At 38.9% G+C, this 13,482-nt stretch overlaps 1 protein-coding gene across 6 annotated transcripts in view; it reads right to left on the minus strand.

Moving 5' to 3' along the window:
* RGS6 (regulator of G protein signaling 6) overlaps positions 1-13,482 on the minus strand; it is a 536,396-nt gene that overhangs the window by 350,479 nt on the left and 172,435 nt on the right. For all 6 annotated transcript variants that reach the window (XM_056545773.1, XM_056545774.1, XM_056545775.1 and 3 more), the window contains one exon: positions 3,550-3,651. In XM_056545773.1, the coding sequence (XP_056401748.1) occupies positions 3,550-3,630 (81 nt within the window). In that variant the 5' untranslated portion in view covers positions 3,631-3,651. The remainder of the gene's footprint in view (positions 1-3,549; positions 3,652-13,482) is intronic.

Here is a 13,482-nt window from a genome sequence, read left to right on the forward strand (position 1 = left end):
GCCCTCCCTAGTCCAACCACCACCCATTGCCTCCCCCATCCCCGGTTTTATAATTACCTGTTCTTGGGGCCCGGGGTCCGCGCTACTTCTGGCTCCGGCAGCGCCCTGAGCTGTCACTGTGCGCACTGACGGTGATGTCGCGATGAGGAAGTCACTCGTCATTGTGCTACGCAGCGCAGAGTGAAGGACATCGCAGCGTGCAGGACATTGCAGGAGCCAGAAGTAGCGCGGACCCCGGCCCCGGGAACAGGTAATTATAAAACCGGGGATAGGGGAAGCAATGGGGCAGCGGCGGCAGCGGTCTCTGGCCGGGAGGTGGGGCATTATCGGCAAGGTAATTGCCGAATCCGATAATGTCCAAAATCGTGAATATCATCCGATAATATCGGCCAAAACGATAATCAGTCGATCCCTAATATATATATATACCACATACCTACAGTGGGGATCAAAAGTTTGAGCACCCCAGGTAAAAATTTGTATTAATGTGCATAAAGAAGCCAAGGAAAGGTGGAAAAATCTACAAAAGGCATCAAATTACAGATTAGACATTCTTATAATATGTCAACAAAAGTTAGATTTTATTTCCATCATGTACACTTTAAAAGTAACAGAAAACAAAAAATGCGTCGGCAAAAGTTTGGGCACCCTGCAGAGTTAATGTCTTGTACTGCCCCCTTTGGCAAGTATCACAGCTTGTAAACGTTTTTTGTAGCCAGTCAAGAGTCTTTCAATTCTTGGTTGAGGTATCTTTGCCCATTCTTCCTTACAAAAGTCTTCCAGTTCTTTGAGATTTCTGGGGCTGTCTGTCACGCACTGCTCTTTTAAGGTCTATCCATAGATTTTCAATTATGTTGAGGTCAGGAGATTGTGAAGGCCATGGCAATACCTTCAGTTTACGCCTCTTGATGTAATCCCCCGTGGAGTTCGAGCTGTGTTTAGGATCATTATCCATTTGTAGAAGCCATTCTCTCTTTAACTTCAGCTTTTTCACAGATGGCATCAAGTTAGCATCCAAAATTTGCTGAAATTTTATTGAATCCATTTTTCCTTCTACTCGTGAGATGTTCCCTGTGCCACTGGCTGCAATACAACCCCAAGGCATGATTGATCCACCCCCATGCTTAACAGTTGGACAGAGGTTCTTTTCATTAAATTCTGTCCCCCTTCTTCTCCAAACGTACCTTTGCTCATTCCGGCCAAAAAGTTAAATTTTAACCTCATCGGTCCACAGAACTTGTTTCCAAAATGCATCAGGCTTGTCTATATGTTCATTTGCCAAGTTCAAATGCTGATTTTTGTGGTGAGGACGTAGAAGAGGTTTTCTTCTGATGACTCTTCCATGAAGACCATATTTGTACAAGTATCTCTTTATAGTGGAATAGTGTATCACAACTCCAGCGTCTGCCAGATCTTTCTGGAGGGATTGTGCAGTCAAACGTGGGTTTTGAATTGTTTTTCTCACAATCCTGCGAGCTGTTCTGTCTGATATTTTTCTTGGTGTTCCAGATCTTGCTTTAACTTCCACTGTTCCTGATGACTGCCATTTCTTAATTACATTCCGAACAGAGGATATTGACATCTGAAAACATTTTGCTATCTTCTTATAGCCTTCTCCAGCTTTGTGAGCGTCAACTATTTTCAGTTTCAGATTTCTAGACAACTTCTTAGAAGAACCCTTGGTGCTGATTGTTGGGGCAAGGTCAGATAACTGCAGGGCAGCACACAACCCCTTTAATACAATTTTTACCTGGGGTTCCCACAGTAATTAAAGGAGTACTCCAGTGCAAGAATACTTATCCCCTATGCAAAGGATAGGGGATAAGTGTCTGACTGCTGAGACCTCCGCGATCTCCTCCATGGCACCCTGGCAGTCCTCTGAAATGGGGTGTATTGGCCACCATTTCCTGTATCTCTATGGGAGACCAATAGATATACGGAGGGGGCTTGTCGTTCTTAATACAACAATCCCCCTTACTAGCTAGTACCCAACCCACCCCTAGTTGACGTACTACCAAATAAATAAACTACATTCTATTATTTCCACTCTTTCCATATTTTGATAATCCTTTCTGCTTTCTTTTTACCCTTAAAATGGGTACACTCCTTTTCTTTTTTGTGTGTGTTTGGGGGGGGGGGGGGGGCGTAAAGGTGCTATTTTATGTTACTTCTCAGCAGAAAAAATGGCTACAATTACCCCCCTGTAAAACATTATAGTGTCCCTCCATTATTGCCTAGGATAGGATCTGCTCTCCCATATGTATCTTTTGGAGTACAAAACTTGAGAAAACTACAGGCACACTATAAATAATTTATGTGCTTCCAGGAAAAAGTCATCCATTGATTTCAGTAGGTACGACTTTTCCATTTCTCCTGTAATGGCAAAGTAAAATGAACTACAGAAGAAAATAGAATAGGAAGCAAAAGAGCGGAGAGTTGGAATATGACAACTCAGTGCTTTGCCCCATGACAGTTAACCACAAACTACTGAACCTAATAAACTAACAATTGTAAAGGTTTATCTGAAACTCCACCACAGAAAATGTATATTGGATATAGAAGACATAGACTGATTACCAAATAACTATGCAGTATAGTTATTGCCAACGGAAAAGTTTAAGATCAATAAAATAGCCATTACAAACTAGTGTCCTTGTTTTCCGTAAAGGCATATAATAAATAATATACTGCTCATAATATAAATATCATCATCAACAACAACAACAAAATACAAACATAGAATAAAGAAGTTTGGAAATGGTAATTCTGATGATAAAATACCATAAAGCAGCAGTGAAAACACGCACTACAAAAGTGCGAACTTTACCGGAGAGAAAATAGGGCATTGCGTTACATGTTGACATTTAAAACATCTCTGGTGTTTTCTGATGTGGCGGTGTAAACTGTCGCGACTACAGGAAATTTAAAGATTTATTACGCACCCTAAGTCTTTGATTTGACAGTGGAAGGCTTTTGAAAATCAAAAACTTTCTGGTAATAAGAGCATAAAACATCATATCTTCCTGTCAGTCCATGATGGTAGTTACTTGCCACATATCTTTTAGTTCTATACACTTTTTAAGCCAAACCAAAAATGGTAAGAGATCCTATACAGTACCGAGGTACAGTAACAGTGAAAACTGTCTAACCAGGTTTTCAAGTGCTCTTCCCATTTCTTCTTTTAACACTGTAAGTAGCCTGCAGGAAAACTGCTGAATGGTAGGTATGTGACCCTGAGGCTGCTAGGCTCAGTGGTCCAAATCCTGAAACGATGGGACGCTATGTTGCTATGTGTAGTATTAAAGGGGTTCTCCGGTGGAACACAATTATTTTCAAATTAACTGGTGCCAAAAAGTTAAACAGATTTGTAAATTACTTCTATATAAAAATCTTAATCCTTCCAGTACTTATCAGCTGCTGTATGATGCAGAGTAAATTTTATAATTATTTTCTGACTGACCACAGTGCTCTCTACCAATTGTATCGGTACACGTAAATACATACTACATACTCCAAACACTCTAACTGAAAAAACAAGCAAAACCTTACTTTTCTGTAGACAATCATGTTAGGAGTGTTGTCCTCAGGATCAGTAACTCCAACAACAGTTGCATCAGAAGACTGAGCCATGATTGGGATTTCTCACAGACACTGGAATAAAAATAAAAATAAACTGTATATCAGACACGTTCAGGAAAATCGTATATATTACTATTTGATATTTGTTAGATTGTCTAAAATCAATAAACTTTCTAATGTGCTTGTTTAAAAATTCTTCTTCTAAATATCTTTTTTAATGTCCTATATTACTGCCCACCAGGGGTCCCCCTTCATATTACTGGCCACAAGGGGTCCCCCTTTATGCTGTTGTCTCCCCCGGCGCTGAAGGATTGTCTACTGCAGCGGCCTGGAGAAGACAAAAGACGCTCTTTGCCTGTCAATCAGGCAGGTGAGAGCAAGCGCTGTGCAATTTCACGTGCTGTGCAAAACAGAGAAGAGGGGAATCAGAGGCAGCCTGCCACAATTGGCATCCTGTTCTATGTGCTCTCCCGCGGCTGAGAGCGGCATAGAACAGGGAGGGAAGACGTATTCCCCAGCAGGTCTTCATGTGACGTTGTACCTGAAGGGGAACACCCCCAAACAAGACCTGTAAAAATAACAAAAATAAAGGAAGGGAGAGGGTGTTATAAAAGGGGGAGGGGGGGGGGGGTCAGTATACTGTAATATTAATTTGAACACAACTTCTGACAGGTACTCTTCAACATATTAATATGAAAAAGTAAATTTTTGAGCAAACTAAATAAACAGAATTAAAGGACAAATCCTCAATTTAAAGAGGAGACAATGTATGCATGTCTGCCAGTAAGTAAGTGCTAAATTGTCAACTTGTCAGGCACATCATATACACTTATTCATAAACTGCCTGAAGCATGTTACCAGATCACAATTTATATGGGTTTTTCGGGATGTTTTTACTGAATTTCCTATTTCAGGATGGGCTATCAATATATGATCATGATGATATGATGATACCAAGCATCCCCACCAATTAGCTGTTTAACAGTGCTGCAGTGCCCACATAAACCCTAAAAAATAAGATGGAATCACACAATTCTGTACATTTTGTAGTGTCCATGCTGGGTTACTGCAGCTCAGCTTCCACTTTAATGAAATGAACAAAATAGGCCTTTTGGTTTCCTTATATAATTACAGACATTAGAAATTGCAATAAGGTAATAAGCTGATGACCATGTTATATAGTTAATAAATACAGGATACAATTTAGTTAATGCTTTAGTTCTGTGCTCTTAAAAGTTCAAAAGTCAAAAGCTGAAAAAAATGATGAAATATAAATCGTATTACTAATATACATCAATTATCTGCTCTCTACATACAGAAGTATATAGATGTTTTAATTCTGGTTTAATTGACATGTATTTACTGTATGTGAAGAATTTATCTTCTAGTCATAAAATTTAACAAATATACTTTATTAGATATATAAGGTTTGGTACTTAGGCACAAGTTTGATCCAAACATACATAAAAGAAACACAAATACAATAGAAACATTTAAAAGCCATGGCAACCAGACTGGGAATAGCATGTGTTTCATTGTGAGCATGCAGTAAAATAAGTGTTTTCACAAAATGTTACTGCCACAGTGTATAAAACCTGCAATGTTTTAAAGTCAAATTTAGCATAGGGGCTACAGAGCTGTAAAAAAAAAGAATGGGAAGACTATATAGTTTCTCTATATGCTCTAATGTGCACACCATCCACATACTTAGACGCAAGGCTCTATGAGGCATCATTGGTATTTATCACTGAACCAAATGAAAAACACATCCTGCACTGGGGTGTAGATAATAGAAAAGCGGCACTGAATGTAAATCGAACCCATTGTAGCGACAGTGCACAAAAACAAAAAACTTTAAAAAGCAAAGCAGAGCTGAGTGTAGATAAAGCATGAAAAGTTATTCCCACGGGAGCAAAAAAAAAAAAAAATCGTTAGCTTCAGTGTGGCTTTGGTCATATTACTGAAAAAAAATTGTACTTCATGTCTTGGGTGAACACAAATACTGTGCCCTTTTTTTTTTTTTTTTTTTTTTTTTAAATAAGCCCATGTTCCCACGTGGGAATTTCCATGACGGATTCTGCATTGGAATCCGGCACAGAGATTCCAGTCCAGCAGTTGAATTCAACGGCACAGATCTTTCCGGCACAGAAATTTCGATTTTTGTGTCCGCACAGAGAATGAACACTTTCATTCTTTGTGCGGAGACTGCACGGAATGCATAGCCATCTATGAGATGGCGCATTCATGTACAGTCCTTGCAGCGGCAGATTATGCCAGCACTCTCCAAAATGTCCTCATTGAGATTCTCCCAAGCAGACATTCCGTCATGTGAACATAGCCTTACAGTTTACAACTTAAAGAGGTTGCCTCAAGACAACAACCCTTACACAAAGTATATACCCTGTGAGGCCATATGGATGCTGTTCAAGAAGGTTCACACGGCTGAATTTCTGTGTGGAATTCTGCAGAAGAATTCCGACAGAAAGTTCGCTGTAATTTACTGCAAATTGATTTGAATGGGATTCTGCAATCCCATTCAGACAGAAGAATTTCTGTGGCAGCCATCCCGCCACGGAAATTCTGCTTTCCACATTCTGTCTAAATATAAGACAGATCTTTTATTTTTTGGAATTTGAAATGTAATAAATAATTTAGCCAAAAGATGGTGGACTGTCATTGTCAGATGAATGCTCTTTTAGGAAAGAGTACTCTCAGAATGTTTCCAGAATTTTCCAGAACTAAGCACAGTGCTCATGTTGAATGTTGTGTTTATCTTCTTCTGAATTGGTGCCCACACAGTGGGTAGACATGGGCCAAGGACTACAGCCCCCTTACCCCCTTCTAGCTATGCCTCCCTATGGGTTTATATGGGTACTGAGCTCAAAAACATTATTTTTTTAATCAACTGGTGCCAGAAAGATTTAAAAATCTTAACCTAGTCCTTATCAGCTGCTGTATGCTCCACAGGAAGTTCTTTTCTTTTTGAATTTATTTTCTGTGTGACCACAGTGCTCCTTGCTGACACCTCTGTCCATTTTAGGAACTGTCCAGAGTAGGAGCAAATCCCCATAGCAAACCTCTCCTGCTCTGGACAGTTCCTGACATGGACAGAGGGGTCAGCAGAGAGCACTGTGATCAAACAGAAAATAAATTCAAAAACAAATGTAAGTGTTCAAATGTGTTAAAGGGGTACTCTGGTAGAAAACTTTTTTTTTAAATCAACTGGTGCCAGAAAGTTAAACAGATTTGTAAATTACTTCTATTAAAAAATCTTAATCCTTCCAGTACTTATTAGCTGCTGAATACTACAGAGAAATTATTTTCTTTTTGGAACACATAGCTCTCTGCTGACATCACAAGCACAGTGCTCTCTGCTGACATCTCTGTCCATTTTCAGAACTGTCCAGAGTATGAGAAAATCCCCATAGCAAACATATGGACAGTTCCTAAAATGGACAGAGATGTCAGCAGAGAGCAATGTGCTTGTGATGTCAGCAGAGAGCATTGTGTTCATAAAAAGAAAAGAATTTCCTCTGTAGTAATCAGCAGCTAATAAGTACTGGAAGGATGGAAGGATTAAGATTTTTTTAATAGAAATGATTTACAAAACTGTTTAACTTTCTGGCACCAGTTGATAAAAAAAAAAAAAAAAAAAAAAAAGTTTTCCAGCGTAGTACCCCTTTAAAGATCACATCATTTTCAGTTTTACCTTCTGCTTTTTTTTTTTTTTTTTTTACTCTGATCATGGCAAGATGGCCCATTTGTCCATTCAATGAAACAAAAAGAGCAAATGTGTGCAACAATAACAAATGTGGGCAATTTACACATAACAATCTCACAGCTGTGTGTGACACACTATGGTGTTCAGCGGAGTTTGTACTTAGCTAAACTTTTCAAGATCAGGATTATATACAAAGTCTGTGTTCAAACGGTGCCTCTTGTTTTGTAGGTCAATGTTTCAGCTACCTGATTAGATCAGGGCAGATGAGTAAAACCACTAGCTTGTCATATATTATTACGAATCAGTATGCAGCATTGATTTTATTTTATTTTTAGTCATTTATTGCCCTCTTTTTTTGGGCAAGGCTTTGAGTGGTTCGATGTCATCATATTTTTTGCAAGGTTACTCATTTATTCTTTCTGCTCTTCCTGTATGGGTTTTTAGAACCATTTAGGCAAAGTTAATACAATGGCTATTGATGCATTAAAGCAGAAATAGAAATTCAAAATTTCCCCATCAACAAAAATGGTTTCAAGGAAAGTTTGTAGATAAAGTCAAATTACTAGAATAGACTGAATAAATTACATTTATATTGATCACAAAAGTGCACTTTAGGTGTACTTTGTTACTGTATTGGGTCATAAAAATCTGTAACAGCAACTGTCCTATCTTATTTTCAGAGCTAGAATTTTATTTTTATGGCCTCTATTTAAAATGTGTTATTTGATGCTGATTCCCACATAGAGTTTTAGTGCAATTTATTAAGACAGCTTTTATTGTATATGCTCTAAAACTGCACCAAATTATCCAGTGAGAATGGGAGGTAAGTAGGTACTAGTTTTATTTCCCATACAGGTCAAAACTATGCCCAATTTAGTTTTTTATTTATTTATTTACTTATTGTTTACATATGAAGTTATATGGGGCAAAAAGATGCATTTTTTTTTTATTCTGTGTCTATTTTTTTTTATATATATATTTTAAATCCATGCATGCACTGCGGTCTGCCTTCAGATATATCAGTGTTATTTTGTGAGGGGCGAATGAACGGGAGAAATAGTGCATGCACTTATTCTCCCGTTACTATCGCCCGTCACAAAATAATGGCCGTTATTAATAACGGGTGATAACGGGTTAAAACGGCTATTAAAAAAATCCCATAGACTATAATGGGATTTTCTAACGGCCGTTAGTGATTTTGTACCGGCCGTATAACTGCCGATTTCTTAACGGCGTTCACACGTTTTTATAGTGTGAAAGGGGCCTAACTTTTAATGTGTCAGATCCTTTGGTCTACCCTGGAGATAAAAGCCTCCAGAGGTATCTAGCAGCGGCTTATTCTATTTTCCTTAAAAGAATAAACATGCACGTTCAACAAATCCAAGAATACAAAAGAATATGTTTATAGTAGAAGAAATATATTAAGGTACAAGAAATGTATGTCTAAAAGTAACAAAACAAAAGATCAGAAGGAAAAATTGATGGTGACCGGCATGGTGAAAGATATTTTATCAGAACTTATTTTTTTTCAATGAATAAGAAGCAGAATACTATCATTTCTAGAAACTTTTTCTATCGTCTGTAGGAGAGATTCTCACTAATTTTCCATTGTTGGGCTTTCTTCCCACAGGTTCTTTGAAGCAGACTTTCAATTTCAGGTCAGTCATGATCAAAGTCATTGTGAAATCAAAGATGTGTAGAAACTCTGGTGGAATGGGTTTAATAACAGTTAGCTGTCTAAGAGAGAAAGAATTCACTGGTTGGCAGTTCTTCAAGGAGCCCTAAAACTGTTCAGGAGTAAGGATCTGGCATGAGACTGATAGTGCAAAGAATTAAGCTGACTCTTTTATGCATAAGAGTGTGACTGTGAGCAACTTATCAGCGGTACAGGATGTTATTTGTGCTGAGTACTGTACTAATCTCTTGACCTGACATGCTCAATAAATCAATAAATACATAGACACATATATATACAATACAGAAATGAAAAAAATAAAAGAACTATTGTTACTTCATGGCATGATATCTATATATATATATATATATATATATATATATATATATATATATATCACATTTCTTAAAAGAGGTTTTCCAACCAACATATTGCCGGGATATGCAATTACTTTACAATTGGTTGTGACCCTACGTCTGGAATCTCCACTGATCTTGAGAATAAAGGGGATGCAGCCTTTGTTTTAACATAGTGTCCATTTCAATGTGTTCCCTGTCACCCAAGCCCTTATCACTGGTGGCATGGGCACCACTGTGCAGTGGGGGGAAAAAAATCAGCGAACACCAGTACTGCGTCCCTTTATTCTCAGGATAATGTGGGGATCTAGAGTGTCGAGAGTACCGTATATTTCGCCGTATAAGATGCACTTTTTCTTTCCCAAAACTGGGGGGGTGGGGGGGAAGTTGGTGCGTCTTATACGGTAAATACACATTAAAACCCTGTCCTATAGCGGCGGTCCCTGCGGCCATCAACGGCCAGGACCCGCGGCTAATACAGGACATCACCGATCGCGGTGATGCCCTGTATTAATCCTTAAGATGCGGCGATCAAAGCTGACCGCAACGTCTGAAGAGAAATTGACACTAACCCGGCTGCTCAGTCGGGCTGTTTGGGACCACCGCGGTGAAATCGCAGCATCCCGAACAGCTTACAAGACACCGGGAGGGCGCTCTCCTTCTCCATGGCCGGCGCTCTCCTTCGTCGTCATCACGTCGTCGCGCACGCCGTCCCGTCATCCAATAGGAGCAGCATGTGTAGCGGTGTGCGTAGTGATGTGATGGCGGCAACGGAGAGAGAGGATACCGGACAGCAAAGAAGTTCCGGAGCGACGGGGAGACCCCGGGGACGCGGCGACAGCGATGGAGGGCGACATTCAGGGCAGCGGTGACGAGCGGTGACACGTGAGTATTACCTCCTATACCAGTGGTCTTCAACCTGCGGACCTCCAGATATTGCAAAACTACAACTCCCAACATGCCCGGACAGCCGTTGGCTGTCCGTGCATGCTGGGAGTTGTAGTTTTGCAACATCTGGAGGTCCGCAGGTTGAAGACCACTGTCCTATACTTTACATTGTATTTGGTTCAGAATCTTTTTTTTCTACATTTTCATCTTTTAAAATTGGGTGCGTCTTATATGCCGGAGTGTCTTATATGGCGAAAAATACGGTACTTGTTTCCTCTGGATAGCTGGAGACAGCCACATGTAAATCATGTAGACACAGCTCAGGGTGTACGTTTATAAGACACTAATAATAAAAAATCTGCCACTAGACAAATACAAAACCAGATTTGTTGAACAAAGTAGCAAAATCGTATCTATACAAATTAGCGCTCGCTGTAATGTACACAGGAGCGGGAGTCAGTTTATGGGTTGAGCTGTGTCTGCATTACTTTCAAAATAATGCAAAATGTTCTTATAGTTACACACAATCCATATGTCATACTAGTGAAAGGTAGCTATTTTAATCTGTATATAAAATAATGCTTAAAGTATAAGAGTCATTTTGCCAAGCAGTTCCCATTGAAGATCATCTTCAACCAGTTTGTTACCTTTTATTGTACATAACTGTTAATAGGAATGGAAGAAAGATATGGAATAAAAATTCAGACTGTAGATATACGTCAACTAATTTTTGTGTTTCTGTTAACTTTTAAGGAATAGTTTAGCATATCTTCTGCTTCAGCTGTCAACACAATGCTATACCAACAATGTGAGTCATTTGAGGAAGACTGGTTACTAGGGATACACTGTAGAGCTGTTAAATGGGACTGTCAGGCATAGCATCCCTAGCAAACTAGATTACTCCATAGCCCAGGGCTGAATTGTCATGATAGACATGGGAAGAAGAGAAGTGGCAAGGAAAATTGACAGTACATGAAACATACTTTTTTTTTATCTGAAATTTGTCTAAAAAATTTTTTATCAGAAATTTTTGAAAAATCTAAAACAGCCTTTTTTATCTGAAATTTGTGGAAAAAAATAAATATATAGCATTTTAACTATTATTATAATCTTTCGTAATAAAATGCATATACTGTGACCACAATTTTCAGTCCTTGGTGCTTTACTCGGTGTGGAGTTCCACCTGCTTGTGGATGTGTACAGCAGATTAAATCCGAGACCCCATTTATTGATATCATCAATAGTGATTACAGAACCATAGAAAACCAAAATATTAAAGGGGTATTCCAGGATTTTTTTTCTATTTCACTATGCTACAGGGGTTGTAAAGTCCGCATAGTTCATAATATAGTGTCTGTACCTATGTGTGAAGGTTTTCTCACAATTCTTAAGTGATATTCGCCCTGTTATGTATTTTTAACAGCATACAAAATTACTCAGGTCTCAGGTTTTCCCAGGTTGCAATGCGTCGAGACATCACTAGTCAGGCGTGCAAAAGGGAACCTGTCCTGCTTCAATGGGTGGAGTGACTACTTGGTGTGAGAGAGTTCATTTTGCAACAGCTGTAGGCACCCTGGTTAAAAAAACATTTGTGTTTTAATGGGTGGGGTGGCGGTTGTGTGGGAGGGAGGAAAGTGACTTCACACTTACAAACTATAGAACTATGGGATGTGAAGTTTAGAGATCGAAATCCAACAGGAAATATCCAGTTCACAAAAATATATCCTCAGTCATTTGGCCCCAAGACAAGCACAGATCCTTTATAAGCATGTCCATTATCTTGCAGGTACTAAAATCCCCTTATGGTGGATAACCCCTTTAAAACTCTAAGGTGAATTGGATTCAGGGACAAACCATCAAATTATGTAATAAAATGTATTAACATCCACAATACACTATTACTGATCGATCACAGGGTCCTAGTGAACCTATTCAGATAACTAATAAATAATAACCTGGGGTATAGGTGTGAGATTAGCCTGTTCGGTCTATTGGTATACTATTTGAGTAGTGAGCCTTTTGCATTTCTTGTAAACAAAAGACTGATCTTGTGTCTTGTGTCTTGAGAAATACACTGCATAGCCGAAACACTACCAAGTATGATGATATACACAAACACAATGTTTTATGCCAGTCTATTGTAAGCTACATTTTAGGCTATATAGTATTCTTCCAGTGCTTGATGGTAACACGAAAGTAAGTTTAAGAACAGAAGTGTAAAAGCATCTGGAAGTATAGTAATAAGGCAAGATACACATTATGACTTCAGTGCGTTTCATCACTCAAATAGCACTTATACTGGATACTCAGCTGTGGTGAGAGACAACTGGTTCCCAGACGTTCTGCCAGTTAATAGTGAAGAGGAACACATTCTGCCTTTTGAAGGGCCCCTTTATACAAGTTCCATCTTTTGGCAGAGGATTCCACTTGTCTCAGATAGCAGCCTTTTCTACATCACTATCTAACTCTGGTCGCCTGCCAGACTATCCGATAATTTGCTGCAACTGTCCGAATTCTCATATGTGTGAATGTGTCAAAGGTGTTACAGTTTTCTATATCTTTATCGTTTGTAGACTAGAAGCTTTGTTTTCGACAGATCTGTCTAGAAGAGGAGAGTGACTATAATTTGTCATCTAATGAAAAGGGAACAAAACTATTTTACAGTAATCAGTGAAGTACAAGTGGGAATACGCTGCACTATACTCATCCAAGATCTACTGTATAATTTAGGCTGTGTACAGTTTCAAAGACATTCAAATCAATGTAGCATGCTTAATACACAATCTCTATGGAATAATGGCAGCATTCACAAATGTTATCTATGGAACACAAATAAGCCTAATTTGTGTGCAAAAAAATCCCCAAAACTAATAGAATTAAAGTGTAAGGAAGCCTAAAGGTACCCATATTCCTTCACTAGCTGTCGGCCAAACATTTGTTATGCCAGCAGCTCTCCTGTTCTTCCCATACACATGAACAATCGGAATGGGCAAATATTCCTGGGTTGTAATTGGAAAGGGGAAGGGGAAGCTGCTGCCAGACAGCTCAGTCAGTGACCTATTTCTCTAAGAACATTACGTTTAGGCAGTTTAGATCCAAATATACCCAACTTTCTCTCCACATTTTTTAAGGGGAGTTGGAGGTCCTCATACACAGAAAGTTGGCTGCTCCAGCCAAAGTCGGTATGTATAGCAGACTTTTGACGTGTATGGCACCTTAAGTGTATATTCACAAGTTGCAGATTTGTTTATTTAAATTATGGA

This window comes from Hyla sarda, chromosome 11 (assembly GCF_029499605.1).
Source record: "Hyla sarda isolate aHylSar1 chromosome 11, aHylSar1.hap1, whole genome shotgun sequence".
In the NCBI taxonomy this organism is placed as follows: Eukaryota; Metazoa; Chordata; class Amphibia; order Anura; family Hylidae; genus Hyla; species Hyla sarda.